The sequence below is a fragment of the Hippoglossus stenolepis genome, chromosome 24 (assembly GCF_022539355.2).
Source record: "Hippoglossus stenolepis isolate QCI-W04-F060 chromosome 24, HSTE1.2, whole genome shotgun sequence".
In the NCBI taxonomy this organism is placed as follows: Eukaryota; Metazoa; Chordata; class Actinopteri; order Pleuronectiformes; family Pleuronectidae; genus Hippoglossus; species Hippoglossus stenolepis.
Genome location: NC_061506.1, coordinates 5234602 through 5251537, shown reverse-complemented (window position 1 = coordinate 5251537; position 16936 = coordinate 5234602). Strand labels below are relative to the sequence as shown.

Genomic DNA, 16936 nt, shown 5'->3' with positions numbered 1-16936 from the left:
ACAGATGGAAGGGAAAGCTTTTTCAAAGGTGTTAAAGCTGCATGACGTGTGGAGCCTGGAGCGTTCCAGTGTTTTATTAATAAACTGATCCCATGTAAGATTTAGCCATTGCAGACTAGTTAATTAAATTAGCATTTAAATAAATAAATGTAATCATTATACTTACACTGGTTATAAATTCGAATGTTTCCATATACTGTATGTCTCCATATCATACTCCATCTCAAATGAATGTCTGCTCCTTCATTTCTCCTCTTTTTACGATCACTTTAATCACTTTTTCTTAAATGTGATATTGTTCAGTAGATCTGTGGAAACACTTTGGTTTCGTCTTCACTGGATTTCGCTTTATACGAGAAACAAAAGGAAGTCACTGTATTAAGCATATTTGAGCTTAAGATAATGTTTATATCAGTTTGACTGTGTTGCAAAGCAGAGCCGACACTATTTGTCAAGATACAAATCCTGAAAAAGTTCTCAGGTCTGACTCTGTGTGGTCTCATCCTCACCCCCGGCTCACCACAGTCTGGCCTAACCTCGTAGACACGTGTGCACTGGAGCCGTGAGCATAATTAGACACCACTTCCAGCAACAAGACTGCACTGTCTCCCGGCGGCATGTTGACGGGCAGCTCTGAGGACGCCGTGGAGCCAAGGCAGCGTTCACAACTGAGAAATCATCTGATCAGAGAGCGGCGGCAGCTCAGCCGGAACTGTCTACATGTTGTCTGTCCCGCTTGTTGAATACCACCTCCTGCCTCCAGAGGTGTCCTCATCCTCTCCACACATGATAGAACTCGAGGGGGCAGATGCCATTAAAGTTAAAACCTTTAAATATGACAAATGATGATGATAGATTATTTTGAATTCCAGGCAGATCAGTGTCCTCACTTGTGTTGTATTATATTCTGGGTGATTGCAGTAAGAATCTGAGATGGTTTCACTGGTGACAGAGAATTATCTGAGACAGCTCAGACACCCATGTCTCTGAGAAGCTGTTGGATGTGTGACTCGCTCAAAATTTTAAATAGGGGAACGACAGAGTGAAGCTGTCAAAGATGTGGATGTGCGGAGGAGTCAGGTAACGCGGGGGAGAGGAGGCCGAAAAGAGTGAAGTCACCATGCTGCAACATCAAGAAATCCAGCCGAGCCGAGGAGAAAACTAACATTTCAACGTTTTTGAAGGAAGAAACGAGTCGAGACAGTGAAGACGGAGAGAGTGAGGACTTCATCAAGACCTGACCCAAGTCAACCTTTTGATATTTGGCGTTTGACTCTCACTATGTTCTCTAAACTGTGTCATTCTTCATCATTTCAGCCGTCAACATCAGTTTACTGGGATCCTGGCCTCAGTCCATGTGTGTTGTCAGTCAGTTGTGAATCAATAATGTGTTTCTTCATTACATCCGCCGAGGGGCTTATGTTTTCAACCCCTGTCTGTTAGTTTGTGCAGGATTATGCAAAAACGGCTGAGTGGATTTTCATTGGACTTGGTGGACACGGACCAAGGTGCGGATCCAGGAATTCATTGTGAGATATTTTCTCTGATTTCCAAGGGAATAATTCATTGATCTAGATGTGAAAAAATCTGGCATATTTAGGGAAGTGATTATAAAACCTGGATCTAGCTAGTTTAAATGTGGTTTCATAAGGGGGCAGCCTTACTTCGGCTCCGGTATGGTAACAAATAGGGCTAGAAACCTGTAACTACCCCCAATAAGTAGCTGAGATAACATGGATTTAGTCGCTCATCAACGGTTTATATTACCTTCAATAGTTTTTTGAATATGACGGATTTGAATTTCAGGGGACTGTTTGGCCTTGGTGGAGGTGTTTGATCTCGAGTGCCATTTAACTTCTGTCTGGTCTCATTTTAAAATACCAAACTCAACATGATCATCAGAGGAAGCTCGACAACAAAAACGCTCCTCAATTCAGCGCGTCGCACTATTAATTAGATGATCACAATTAATGAAACGCTAACGTGGGAAACCCTCTTTCCGAAGGTGCAGGTTTAAACTTGAGGTGATAGATACTGTGCTCACGGCTGAGAGTAGTTTTCACTCCTGCTCTGCGTCTGGGCAAAAGTATCAGACTTAAATACGACCTGCTGCTCTAATTATCCTCATTAAAACCCCAAAATGCTAATGTGCAATTAATGCTGCACATGCATCCTCAAGACTCTTGTTAAAGCAAACTGGGAACAAAGGAGGAGGAGATCACCGACACAATGCGATGTTTTGGAATAGTGGCCTTGTTGTATGGGTTTGTGTTGTGTTGTGATGCATAATGAAGTGGTTTTGTATTAGTTTGCTCTTTCTGCCGTTGTGTTGAGACACGTGGGTCCAGCTGGAGATACAGAGACAAGAGGGATGGAAACAAGGAACAAGAATTTATCCGTTTGATAAGATTCTCCCAACCACACCTGCTGCCAGGAAATGCCATTAAATGTCAGCTGTCTGTTCGTTCCTGGCTGACGACACACACACACACACACACACACGCACGGTCGGCAGTGTTTTTTCCTGTCTCACCTCAAAACACTCTCAGAAGGTCGTACAAAAGGAGACGAGGGCTCGAGTCAGTCGCAAGAAAATGAAGCCGCTTTTTCTTTAATGACATTTACAGTCATGTAGGTTTATGTTTCTAACATCGCAGGAGAACATTGGGAGGACAGGAAAGATGGCGCACCATCCTTTAGCGTTTGCAGCTGATGCATGATGGGATATGACACTTGGTCTTCTTGTTTTTATTTCGGCAGAGTTGGAGACAAACCTGGCTCGAGCCAAAGGAAACTAACAACTTCTTTTTACACCTGTCACATAGTGAGCGTTAGACTATTTATTCAAATGTAGCAATAATTACAAATTAAAGGCAATTAACAACAAATGGTAAACAAACAACACCATATCAAATATAGATATAGGTAGAAAGAACAGGTCAGTTTATAAGATTGTATCAATGAACCTAAAATCAGCCTCGAATATGTTACATTTACAACTTGCTGTGGTTGATAAAATCTTTTCTTTTCCAGAGAAAATACCAAACACTTGGAGGTGCAGATGTGCTTGTCCGTGGCAGCTGGAGCCGTTTCTCAGGTATTAGATGAGGTTCACTGCACCAGGCTGCTGACTCACACAGACATTTATCTGAAATATCTGACATTTTAGGAGATGTTATTGATGGAGGCCCATAACTTTGGGTTGAAAACTTTTATTTTGTCAAATGTAAGCTGCTGGAAGATTATGAGTAAGTGAACATGTCTGAGGCTGTCAAAGAGCCTCAGAATGAGCTGATACACCAGGTCAGTGTGGGAGGTCCTGCTCAATATAAAGGTCAACAGTGGAAGCTATTTCAGCTGAGGGGAAAAGAAATGACACGAGGGGCGTTGGGAATACTGGGAGAAACGTCTCAAGCATTCAGAAAACCATTTTGATTTCACAGACCAATGCACTGACAAACACCTCTATATGCTCAGATATCCAGCATCACACACGGATGCATAGAAAGAAATGAAGATTGAGCGAAAGGGAGGAAAGAAAAGGAAGATCCAGGCTGTGTCTGTTCCAGCTCAACAGTCAGGGCTATCTGGTGTGTTAAAATTAGTCTGTTTATATATAGGCCTGAAGAGATGACTCTCTGGACAAATAAAGTGGTATTTACACAGACGCACATTCACAAACAGCAGAGAATCAAACGTCTGAATGAGAGACCCGCTGAAAGGATTGGTTTCTCCAGACTGAAATCAAAGCAGACAGGAGAAATATCTGCAGGAGAAAGAGGCCACGGTGATGCTGGACGTGAGGAACCAGACTTTCTCTCTCTCGCCTCCGATCCGTCAACATCTTCCTCCAGCGTCCAACGACAAGAGCAACGTTTTTACTCACTGAAAATGGCTCCAGAGAACAGTCAAATATTTAAAGTTAAAGTATATCAGTGTTTTTAATTGCAGCTCCTATATACCCGAGAATCTAAAGCCAGGATGATGAGACAGAGAAGAGTGAGAGAGGAGGGGACAGACACTGGATAAGAGAAGCTGTTACTCCCTCTAGTGGTTCATTCAACTCGTGCACAGTTCAGGCTGCAATGCAAAAAGAAAACTGCTTTATTATGATACTACAAGTCAAATCACATCATTAGGAAATCATGTGTTTACAAAAACAACGGCAACGTGTCGCTGTCCTCGGTGCTGAACTCAAACTGTCAGTTCATGTGGTGTTTGTCAGGAACATGAGCATTTCAAGGGATTGGGGGGGGGGTCACCAAACAAAAACTGCATTCACATAAATAACAGTAAAGTAGTAAAGTTTAAGTCCAAATAAACCTCTAAAATTACCACGAAAGTTTTTTTAAGTGGTTTCAAACTATAGTGTTGTTTCACTCTCGTACAGATTTGTCCTTGCTGTGGTCTAACATTAATAGCTGTTCTCTCCAGCCCCCTCTTTGCTCGGGGGACCCCAGGCAATTACCCATTCTGCCTACCTTGTTGCAACCCCAGTAAAGAACAATAACTCAAAATTAACTAGGGAGTTGCATTATGGGAAAAGCAGGCTCCAATGTTTGTGGAGCTTGACCCCCACCGGATAGTGAAGGTCAGGATATCTCAGCTTCTGCTTAATTTTCCATATTCTTGTTTTAATCTGTCTCTCACAAGTTTCTTTAGTAACCCTTTAAGCTATTACTATTCAAATATTTAATTTAGTATTTCACAAAATGAAAAGCTCTTTTATGATCTTATACTTTAAGCCACAAGGGGGCAGTATGTCAAAGCAAAGCGGCCTGACCGAACAACATCAGTAGTAAATATTCAAACACATAAAGGAAGACACATTTATATGTATATATGAAAAAACATTTTATTAAAGAAGTGGGATGCTTTGCTTCCCTATATTCTATACATTATGTGCTATACAATGCAGCGGACAGACGGTGCAGGAGTTTATTTTCTTTACACTCATATGAAGGAAAGTCATTGTCAGAAAGCAGCGGGCTGGTCCACAGACCCTATGCAGCACCCATTTATTCCAATGACAATAAAAAAAATAAAATGTCAAATCAAACCTGGGGCCAAAACTGAAATGTTGGTAAATGTGCAGAAGTAAACATTTCCCCAAGAACCTAACATGTTTTTTTCCGAAAAACACAAACTCAACTTAAAACTCAAAAACACCCCTAAGTTTAACATCATCTGCTTGGTTACTATGTAGTTTAATGTAGATTTTAACGGTGAGATCTAATAGACCAGATTGGAACAGGAGGTTTGATTATTTAATAAATGAATCACATCCTTTGAAATGCAAGTGCAATGTCTGATCTTTTTTATTCTATTTTTTGTTTTTTAGAAACATCTGTTCCCTGGCCCAGGATCATAGCTCCAATGGGGTGAGACCACCGCTCACAGCTGTTCATACAGAAGTGACTGTATAACTCCACAGTTAAACTGCTACTCGCTACCTCAACTTACAATTTCTGCCTTTTTCTACAGCAAAACGCATTTGAATGGTGGTTAAAAAAGGAAATCCAGCAAATAGTCATGTTGTACCACAGCGATTAAGGCCCTGGTGATTATTGAGCCAAAGCAATGGTAAGAACTTTCACCTCACTCTTCTAGGATTGTAAGTGTAAAACATAACAGAAGAATAATACAACAATACTGTTTTCTTCTCTTGTTTCATAAAATAAATGGCCCATGTTAACATTTATAGCCATTAAAGTCTTTAAACTCGGACTCTGGTTTTTGAAATATTTACAATATTTAAAGAAACGGAAATGTCAGAATATTTAACGCTGTTTGCTTTTTTTTTTTATGCGGTGAGAAAGAAGTGAGGTTGTTGTGGTTGTTGTGAGGATTGTTTTCTTGAACATGCTCCGTCTCCTGCAGCACAAGCTGAGGGGAACCACGCCTAAATACTCCATAAACCCTAAATGACATTCTTCACATCGGTCAGTTCAGTCCAGGTAACATCTCGCTGCTCAGGCAACAGATTCTGTTTCCTATGTCCTACAAATCTAACCACACACACTTCAATTATAGGATGTAAACAAAGTCGACAACAAGGGGGCGCTATGTCTGCACGAGCTGTTTTCTCTTCCTGTGTGTGTAAGTAGAAATCCTCTGTATGATCATGACTGGACAGCCGACCTGATTTCTAAAAAAACCTGGATTTTAAGGAGACTGGTGAACTAGGGTTAGACAGATAGTGAGGGACCAACACTGACTATAAATATTAAATATTCTATATGCTGACGATTTCTGCCGGTCCATACAGCTTCAGTGCCTCATGCTGTAAAAGCTAAAAAGCAGAAAAACTTTCTGTTGTGGAATAAAATAACCCCAATTTATCGTTTTATTAACTGCTACAGATAGAAAATTGAAAAAATATCAATATCTGACCCATATCTGTCAAACCCTAGTGAGGAAATGCAACACAGACACACTGCATTTATAGATACACACACATACATACATTTTTGCATAAATTATGTACATACATTATGTGTGTTGGGACTAGATTTTGGCAAACACGCTGAGAGAAAAAGATTTTCCCTCATGAATAAGGCATGCCATGTACTGCGACTTCCTGTCACACGCCGCCGTCTGTTTAGGGTGTTTACTCTGCACGTCACGACAAGCTCTGATAACTTTAATTTACTTGACTTTATTCGTTTGTGATCCCACTCAGCCGACTGCTGTGATGTCATCACTTGGCAACTGCCATCGCTGCTGCAATGCCAGGAACGCTCAGGGCTCCTCCAAGGTATGACATCATCTGGATATGAAGCGCCGAAAGTCTGCTGGTTGGCCCATCTCCGCGATGTCATGACCCAATGCTCCACTGGCTGGGTTGCCTGTCAATGCCGTTGTCTCCCTGTCAGATATTTGACAGTCGTCGCCCTCGGTTGGTGCCGAGTGAAGCTCGCAGCCTCGGCTCTCTGGCCCTGTGGCGAGCAGAACAATTGTGAGACAAGCTTCTACTGAATGCATCTTAAAAACACAGTTTGACGAAGAATTTTCTCCTTGACGTTTACAATGTGTTAACAATAAGAAACATAAGCGACAATTCCCCTGAGGTTTTGAAAGGTGATATACTGGATCTGTGTAGGATGTTGTGCAAACCTATAGTGCTCGTTGAAGTCCAGTCTGAAGCTGAGGAACCGCAGACTCTCATCTGTGCTCGTCATCAGCAACACCAGGAACTGCTGGACGCTGCCCTGAAAGGATCAAGGTCAGAAGGACATTTCAGAAGAAGAAGATTCTGCCATGATAAACGACTGCTGCTTCTCCAGGTGGCTCAGGTCAGTACCTGGTAGCAGTCTGTGAGAATGCGGAACTGGGAGCGCATCTTTGGTATGGTGTCCTGGAACTCCTGAATCCTCCGCTTCTCCTCCGTTTCCTGCTCGGCCGTCACTCCCCACTGACCCTGAATCAGCAAGAGACGACACAGATAGGGACAGGTTAGTCGAACAGAGTACTCTCTCTACTCAGTGGCCCAGCGTGATCAGTTCCTACCTCTGCTTCTCTCTGCTTCTTCCTCTCCTCATACTGCAGCCGTAGGGTGAGCTCCTCCAGTGCAGAGCGGTAGAGGGAGTCCTGCACTCTCTGAAACTCAATGATCTGGTCAAATATGGACCTCAGCTGGTTCAAAAGAGACTGGGGGAAAACAAGAGACAGGAAATGTGACTGACAATCTTATTTATGGCGTCAGATTATTGTGTGAGTGTTTGTGTGCGTTACCCTGCTGTTGTTGTCCAGCAGGCATCTTGAGATGATGGAGTCCAGGAAGACTTCGTGGGCGGCGATGATGTGGTCGAGGTCCTGAGCCTGCTGCACCTTGTTCCACAGCTCGTCCCAGCAGCATTCCAGCACCTACACACATACGGAAATTACACTGCTCTATCATAAGGTATCATTGAGTCAGGCTCAACCACCATTACTGTCATTATTTAATCACCTTAAACCTGCTAAAACTTCTAAAAACAACCTCATGAGTCTGACTTTCACTTTTGTTTAAATCAGAATTAACCGGACACGATGAATCACCTCCTTCCTGTAATTACTACTTTTTATTGATGTGACGGGAACGGCGCAGCTAATGGTCTGACCTCAAAGGTGATGTAGTACTGCATTTGGTGGATGAAGTGGACCATCTCCGAGGCCAGGATGTGACACTGGTGCAGCGCGCCGTTCAACTCTGGAGGGTAAAAAGAAAAAAGGTTTTATGAGCCGCAGATTACAGAGAGAGCAGTAACAGACTTCGTTTGGCTTAACTTTTTCTCCTAGAAAATCAGAAAAATCTGTAAAACACTATTTACTAAAGTGTTAAATGTGCTTTTTGTTAGGACCAAAAAAAAGTGTGTGCGGGATAAACCTTCATGTGGTAAGAAAGTGTGTTTGTCATGTGTGTTTCTGTACCAGGCATGGTTTTGAGGAGCTTGGCATTACACATCTGTCCCTTCCAGATGTCGGTCAGCGTGTACTCCATCCTCTTGGCCCTCCACAAGAAGTTAAACACGCGCAGGTAGTGGCCCATACAATCCCTTGTAAACAACTTGGAAACACAACACACAACAGATCTTTGAGATCAAAACAAAACAAAACATACACAATGTGCTGGGAAGTGTATGTGAAAGTGTGTCTTACCGTGGCAATGGGTCCCTCCACGTGGTAGTCCAGGCTGAAAACATCCCAGCCTGTGTCGCCCGAAGACACCTGGAGCAAATGAACGACACGTTGAGAACCTGCTGACATCTTTTCCATGCATAGACACACACACTCTCACACACACACTTTCAGACACACTTTACCTCCAGCAGACGCACGTCGAGCCTCTTGAGGATCTCTGCGTTGTCAAACTGGGCGTTAGTGGCTCTGACGGCCGTTTCTAAGATACCAGTCAGGTTGTGTTGGTACAACGTGGTGGCAGGACGCACCAACTCCGGTCTGCAACAACATAATTAGGATATGGATAAGTCCTGAATAATATTCTACTGTTATATCTTTGCTTTACGTGTACAAATTAGCATTAACGTGTTATTATAAGATATCAAGTGTATATGTTACTTTAGTAGGTCCATGAGGTGTCTGATGAAGTCTCCCTGGCCCAGCAGCAGGTATCTCCTCATGGCCTGCAGGTGCTCCAGCAGCAGGTAGTTTTGATTGAGAACGTCCAGCAGGTATTTGCTGGTGTCGAAGTAGGCGGCGTCGATCTTCTCCTGAAACGCCCCCTCCAGGTCCGACAGCAGCTCTGCAGCTACGAGAAGGCAGAGATGGAGAAGGTATTAACAGACGAAAAGTTCACATACTTTAGTGCAGCTGATATAAACGTAAAACTGATGTTTGACTTCAACTTTTCAGGTTTTGATAGGGCACAACATCTGTGTGAAAATTCTTAGGACTCGAACAATTCAACTTGACGTCCTTCAGCAGATACAGTAAAAGCTTCAGATCAGACTCGACCGATGAAGTCCGAACACACCGAATCAATAGAATAAGCCTAAGTATAACTCTTTCCACTTCGTAGTCAGAAGGAGAGCGGGAGAAGGCCAGCGACCGGTAAGAGCATCGATTACTGCCAGTCCACTGCTCCACGTCAATACAACAATATCAATATAATGAGGACAAAAAAACTAAATGACAATAAAGCTCGTAGCATCATTCCAGCTTTTACATGAGCATACTGCGTCTTATTGTCTCTTTATTAATGTTATGTTATCCTAATTATGTCCTTAAACCAAGTACAGAGAGAAAAACAATAGCTGTTGTCAGTAAAAACGTCATCGACACGTTCACTTGTTATCTGAATTTTCTGGGACATTTTCCTGGAAAGGAAAAGTTCCAAAAAATATCCGGAACAACTGACTCGGACATTTGTGTTCTCACACACAGCCCCTTCAGGAAAGATTTCTGACTTCTGTGCATATCTGAAAGCAGCTGAGGCTCTTACCATCTTTCGGCGTGTCTGCAGACTTGGACGCTGCTGTGATTTTGCCCGGCGGCGTTCTGTCATGACAAACCTGGTGCAGGAAGTTGATGGATTTACCGATCAGCAGAACCTGGAGGGGAGATAAAACAGTGCAGCAGGCAGGAGATAATAGTCAGGTTATATTTGTTTTGTGTGTCAGTACTTCAGCACCTCTGATCTATAGTAGTAGAATGTGTGGGTGTGTATATACCTTGCGGGCCTGGTCCATAGTGATGAACGAGGGGATCATACACTTCCTGAGGGAGTACTTGTCGTGCCACAGACGATCGGCCTTCACGTTGGGATCAGATGCTACAAAGAACTACAAACAAAAATAAATAAAGACAGTTAAATAAACAGTGTAAACTTTTATTTTCTCAAATCAGGTCAATGTGATGAACAAGAATCAGATCAGGTGTCGTCACTACGGCTCATGACATGCTTAATTAAAGAGATGGCAGCACCTGTATCCAGGATGTTTTAGCTTCATTTTGTACTAGTCTATTTTTTACAGTCTATGGTCCTGTCCTCACTTTCATGTGTATGTCACTGTCAATTGCATTAAGCCATTTCTTTATGATGGGTTTATGGAAAATGTATTAAAATATGTGACTGGTGGAAACGATTGAGGACTGCTGAGTTGTTGGTAAAAAATAAAGGAGCCAAAGCAAAAATCTAGATTTAAATTTCTAACTGTTCACCAAAAGGAATCACTGTCATGTTACAAACTAAAACATCCCTTATTTACTTGTGTTTTACTAGATGTTTTTTTAATGCATTGCCAGGTGTTGTTTCTTACATCGGGTTTTACAGAGCTTATCATTAATTTCCCTCATGAAAGGTGCAATAACTTTCTCTCTCTGCTTTCTTTAAACACAGCACTTACAAGCAGAGTGCAGTGATAACTGCTGGTTACTGCTGGACACATAAATACTGTGACTGAGAGACGAGGGAGCAGGGAGAAATAAAGGAGAAACATCCATCAGCAGGTTCTCCATTACACTCCTCTCATCCGTTCTCATTTAAGAAGATGTCCTGCCTCACCTCACTTTCTTTATTTCTCAACCCTCTTCTTTCTCATCAGGGTCAAACATCAGAGGAGTTAAATGGAACAACGTACAGATTAGCTGCTCTATGAAAGGATCTCAGGGAGCCAGGAGATTCAGACGCATCACACGGTTTTCTACAGTTGGTTGTGGTGAGTGAGAAATGTCCTATATTTTCTCCTAAGATTTCCCACATGCACTGAAAGTATCAGAAAGATGTTTGTACCTCGTGGTACGTATCTTCCAGCTCTCCATCATAGATCCACCTGTAGAGGAAGTTGAGGATAGGGTTTGACACCAGGCTGAGGATGTGTTGAACCAGCGCTCTCATCTGCGGGTCGCCCGTTTTCCCGTAGGCGTGGACAGCTGAAGCCAGCTCTCCTCCCTTTCGACCTGAACACACAAACAGGTTAAAAAACGCAAACTCATCTTATGTTAACACATTTCACCTCAACACAAACACAGCAGCCACGTCCAGCCCACCTTGGCAGTAGTCGACGAGGGCGGCCAGTGTTTTGAGCCGAACTCTGGGGTCGTACATCCAAACCAGCAGCCTCCTGAGGGTCAGGCTGTTCTCTGTGCACACGATCACACCTTGTTCGTCCTCCACCTGCAGCTGAGACACATATACAGCAACAAACACCAGTTAACAGAATGATGGGGAAAATGACATGAGACAGACTGGTATGTGCTCTGAGTGTCATTCTAATTCAATATTGATCAGCTTTTTCTTTAAGTTCTTTAATTTCCCTAAATCCTGTTGCAAAATTGAGATCAAGTTGGAGTTTATTCTTTAAATGAGTCGTTAATGTGATTACCTGAGAATGGAGGACAGACAGCAGCCTGTAATATTCCTTCAGCTCCTGGTGGAGCGCTGCACAGAAGCTCTGAGGACAGAGAGGACAGACATGGATAAAAAGACCTGCATTAAAATAAGAACATATCCATTAAGGATAATTAATACACGTGGTAAACGCAGACACACCTGTCCGACCAGCCCAAAGGCCCGGTCGACGCTTCTGGCGTCGGTGAACTTCATGACTTTGTTGTGGAGCCAGCCGAGCTCCGCCAGTCTGCTGCAGGTGTCCCTCAGGGACTTGTGCAGCACCACCTGGTGACGCAATGCACACATTACAACACATATCTGTCTCCAGTTTTATTTAGACGGCTGTGATGAGTTACATCATGGAGACGATTCAAATTTTGTATCTAAAGATTTATCTTTAAACAACGCATTCAATTTTTATCTGATTAACAAAACCTTGTATACAGGAAGCTTTAATGAGAGGTAAAGTGGCCAAAGACAAGTATCTCCATCCTCGACTCTTTTATCTCTGGCCTCAGTGGCTCCTACATTGACCGCAAGTCTATGTTTAGCAGCCCTGAGAAGCTACGGGACAGGTTACATCTCAGGTCTTCCTATCGATGATATGAGAGAGAGGGGAAAAAGAAATTGACAGGACAGAGAAAAGAGGAGTCGATGGGGCTCGGAGCCAAAGAGCTTCATATTGATCTGTTGAATCTCTCGTTTAAAGACCAATCATCAACAATTCCCTTGATATCATGTCATCTTCTCTGAATATGCGGTGACCATTACTTCAACTGGGCTTCATAAGATGGGAGGGAGACAGTGGCATTATCCAAGTGATGTAAAGCTTCCAGCCAGGCCAGATTTAATCTGTTGCTCTTCACCTTGCTGTTTATATTGTAACAGTTGATCAAGGATGATGATGTCCTGAGCTGTACTGTTACTGTTACTCCGGCCACTGTGTGCTGTACAGGGCTCGATGCGGTTCACATACCTTGCTGTCTATTTTGTAGCAGTTCTCCTGGGCGCTCAATTTGATGAACTTGCCGTCGATGCCCTGGAAGACGTAGAGGATGTCCCGCACCAGCGCCGCCTCGCTGACCTCCCCTATACCAGCAGAGGACGAGGGGATGAACAGTTTTATCGTCCATCAAAAATACAGACTGTGCTCTTAGAGTTCACATTAAATTTTAAAACAAAAAAAGATTATCTGAAACTATGACACAATCTGGGACATGAGTTTAAACTTATTAATGTTTTTTGAGAGTAGATTTAAAAAATGTAAGACGATGATGAAGCTCTGCTGATTATATTTGCTATAACCTCATATTGATCTATTGTTCTACTTTAAAAAGACTCAAGACTTAAAATAACAAAACACATTAATGATGTTCTGCTCAGTCTGTAACCTGCACCGCTTACGGTTATAAGATTATTCTGTGTTTATATACGTCGCTCCGCACCTGTGTCACCGTCTCGGCGAGTTCGGACCACACGTGTGGAGGGAGCCTGAGGTCCGAGAGCTGGCCGGGTGGTGGGCAGGGTCAGAGCGGAGGGGGAGGAGCTCATGGGAAGAGTCCAGGCCAGTCGAGAGCCCAGAGGCTGAACGGCTGCAGCTGCAGATTGAGGAGGTTGACTAAAACACACACAAACACACATTCACTGTTAGTTACAAAGTTCCAACCAGTATCCTGCACTAATGTTGTCATTATACAAACATCTGGATATGATCTAGTTGGCGTTGATATAAATTGATGATCTAAATGCAATTCAAAAGGTTAGGATTAACCCGAACCCTAATGCCATGAGACTTTTTTTATGTTTGGAGTAAGGACTTGACCTTTCACAATTAAAAGGTGAGCGTCAACAGCTCAATGGTCATTTTTAACTGAAGGACTCCTGCATTATTAATGAGGATAAATGGAATTAAATGGCCTTCTGGTGCCTCATAAGAGAGATTTATGTGAGGTCAGGCTGAGACGCCAGTTCAGGCTCCACTGTTAATTGATGCTTCCTTTATCTCACACTAAGTTTTTTTACAAGATGAGTGTCAAATAAGTAAACCTTCTCTCACCAGAGGCTTTTAGGTGAAACTGTGAGAGTGTACTTATTATCTTGACTACATGTATATCAATATAAAGCAGACTTCAGATTAACAGTGGAGCTTGGCACCAGATGCTTTTAAATGCAACGTAATAAAAAAGATTAATTTTAAATCTGTCTTCTCACCCGGCCAGTAGTGACTGTGGCGTCGGCGTGGGTCCGTTCAGCGTGTAGACTCCCAGACTGGAGATTCCACTGGTGCCGACACTGGCCGTCAGCACGCCGCTTCTCTCCCCGTAGCCCAGGGCCAGGCTCTGTGGCCGGGTGCAGTAGAACGGCGTGGAGTGGGCGTCCCTGGGGAGGGCCTGGGCAAACAGCGCCCCATAGTTGCCGACCTGAGAAGGATGGGTAGATGAGAGAAGTTAGTTTAAACCTCATGCTTTTATTATGGTCCTTTTTTAGACAACCTATTGAAGAAGGAGATGTGTGCGTGTGTGTGTGTCTCACCCTGCCGGATGGCTTACGAGGGTCCTCAGAGAGGCTGAGCAGCAGGTAGAGAACAGACCAGCGATGCTTCAGAACGCCCTGTCAAAGCACAAAATATCCCTAATTAACAAATAATGCAATCGATAACCAAAGCATGAATAAAAAGATACACTATGAATCTTATTTGATCAAATTCCACATGATGATTTGAAGAACTGAAGAGAAAAAATTACTAACCTGTGTCTGAAGTTTTCTGTGCAGCTCAGAGAACAAAGCAGCGTCGGCTTCTCTCCTCTGTCTCAGCACTGCAACAGCATCAAGACAAACTTTGTAAATCTCCTACAATATTAACTTTGCAATCATGAACGAGAGTAAAGCAAAAGAAAGTAGATGAGGAACATGAGGTCAAGAAGATTTGCTTAGAAAAGACTAAAGGCTCGTTCTGTTGTGCAGAGAAACAAAAAACCTTCAGTGTCTGTTTTCTATGAGACTTTATTACACCTGAACAACACCAGCAGTCTGACCACATGTTGCTGACACGTCACACTTTGTAGCGAGAGCTGAATTGAATTCCCGTAGCCACTTTAGTTGATAAACTGGAATAAACTCAACCTCAACCAAATATCTGATTTACTCACATCAGGAATCCACATGTAAATCCAGTCAGCAGGTGCCTGTTGCAAACTGCAAAGTAACAACCTGAATCGTTATTTTAATGGCACCTCTGAGGCCTTCGGTCAACCTTTGATAAATAAGTCATTCTGTGCGGTAAGTGCTGCACTATTTTTGTTTTAGCTTTGATCAATGTTTTCCCACTAATGGTGCCATCCTCCCTCTCATGAAAGTTTCTTTGGTGGAATGGCTCCAGCGTAAAAGGCATCGAACACACGGGGAGAAAAGTTCCAGTAGTTCAATAACCCGCGGTACGACTGTGTCATCAGGTGACAATATTCATCCAACGACCAGCTTACGTTCTTTCTTGATCTTCTCCGAAACCAGGAACTCATCCCGCTCAATGGTGGGGGCGTAGTTACTGCCGATGACTCGCACTGCATACTGGAACTGGTGGGCGACTTCAGCTGGAGAAATAAACAACCGGTGATGAGTAGAGGTCAAGGAGACACTTTGAGGTAATGCAGAAACCAGTAGAACCAGTAGAACGCTGCTGCTCTTGCTATAGATTTCTCAAAATCAAAAAGAAAATGCACATTATAAAACTTCAGGATCCTGGTGTGAATGTGCTGTTGTTTTGAAAACTACTTATGCGAATGGGTTAAAAACAATTACAGGTAATAGTTGCTGTGTTTGATCACATGGTCCAAGTTGCCATCTCTTTAAAAGTGACTGAGAAACACATGATCACAGTGATTTGTTTGCTGCTCCTCTGTGATGAAGACCTGCTAACCATCCTCTGAGATGCCAGCATCCAGCAGAGGCCTGCAGCTAGCAGGACCAACCAGGGTAGTGATCAGCACCACAGCTAAATGGCTAACAAGCTAACAGATAACCGGATTGAAATCAAACCATCTGATCAATACAAAGCTAATACATAATAGCTCCATGTAGCATGAAGCTAAGTTTATATGTGCTTACAGCCCGAGCCCATTGGCTGACAGCGGACCAAGCCCCGCTTACGTGCCGTTATCCTGCTCAGCTAAAGTGGCACCAAACACCATCTGTGTTTCTTATGGTTTAGTGTGTTGGATCACTTGTATGCACTTAAAGAAAGAAGCAATATTGTATATTTGATTCGGCATTTTTCCAACTAAAGCAAGTAGCGTTCATCCTCACGAAAGTCCCATCGTTTTCTACAACACTCCGCCACAAAAACATAGCGGCTTGAGCCAATGAGAGCAGTGAAAGTGTTAAATTATTGATAAATGTGGGGCTGACAGGTGCAGGAAACATGCGCCGAAATGGTCAGTAGACTGCAACGATTAATAAAAGTCCTTTACAGATTAAGTGACGCGTTTAAGATTTGAATTGTGAGGAGAAACGTTTGAGTGCAGATTTATTTGAATGACGTTTGGTTTGGATTTCGCATTGAACGCAACTGGCGCGGAGCGTGCCAGCGTTGCCGGGCGTACCTTCGCTTTTCCCCGTGATCCTGCAGCAGAGGCTCTGGAGAAGCACGTTGGGCGATTTCTGGTCCAGGGTCGCCATGCTGCTAACGCGGCTAACGCTCCGTGTGAGGCCCGGGGGTTTATTTAATGTCTCTGGATGATGAGAACTAACTCCAGACTCCCACTAAGAGCTGCGCCATTTTGACAAGTGGAGTCAAGCTAGCGCGAGGCAGGAAGCACATGACAGCAGCTAGCGGCCTGTTCCTTCAAAGTAAAAGCATGGAACTCTGGCTGCTTCATTGAGCATATGTATATAAAATTGTACATACAATTGAAATATAATATTAATAATAATTACATGTATAATACCTTAATGATTCTTTATACATGATTTGAAAAATAGATAACTGCACTTTCACACGTTTAAATCCATCTAAATGCTTGTGCTCAGACAGCCTCCCTTCAGCTGGGATTTTATTGGGAAGATAATAACCGGATGCGGTGGGTGTTATTGCAGTGACGTTGACGC

At 43.1% G+C, this 16936-nt stretch overlaps 1 protein-coding gene across 2 annotated transcripts; it reads right to left on the bottom strand.

Moving 5' to 3' along the window:
- Positions 1-4837: 4837 nt before the first annotated feature.
- tubgcp3 (tubulin, gamma complex associated protein 3) lies at positions 4838-16613 on the bottom strand. 2 transcript variants are annotated; one of them, XM_047339168.1, is made up of 23 exons: positions 16432-16613; positions 15316-15423; positions 14582-14649; positions 14366-14443; positions 14045-14253; positions 13279-13451; positions 12810-12922; positions 11993-12118; positions 11826-11894; positions 11491-11623; positions 11234-11400; positions 10173-10283; positions 9944-10052; positions 9061-9250; positions 8805-8940; positions 8641-8709; positions 8413-8548; positions 8103-8191; positions 7735-7866; positions 7510-7650; positions 7304-7420; positions 7105-7211; positions 4838-6942 (listed from the first exon to the last, which is right to left on the bottom strand). In XM_047339168.1, the coding sequence occupies exons 1-23, from the start codon at positions 16505-16507 to the stop codon at positions 6852-6854; spliced, it is 2748 nt and encodes a 915-aa protein (XP_047195124.1). In that variant the 5' UTR covers positions 16508-16613; the 3' UTR covers positions 4838-6851. The 2 variants fall into 2 exon arrangements, with proteins under 2 accessions (XP_047195124.1, XP_035006256.1); XM_035150365.2 differs by having other exon boundaries at positions 4838-6938; positions 7117-7211.
- Between the last annotated feature and the right edge of the window lie 323 nt (positions 16614-16936).

What these genes read in the sequence shown, in the direction of transcription:
- tubgcp3 (XM_047339168.1), bottom strand. Translation starts at nt 16,507, where the DNA reads ATGGCGACCCTGGACCAGAAATCGCCCAACGTGCTTCTCCAGAGCCTC. An exon ending in CCACAGTCACTACTGGCCGG is followed by an intron (nt 13,452 to 14,044) that starts GTGAGAAGACAG and finishes TGTGTGTTTTAG; the next exon opens with TCAACCTCCTCAATCTGCAG. An exon ending in CACCTCATGGACCTACTAAA is followed by an intron (nt 8,941 to 9,060) that starts GTAACATATACA and finishes ATGTTGTTGCAG; the next exon opens with ACCGGAGTTGGTGCGTCCTG.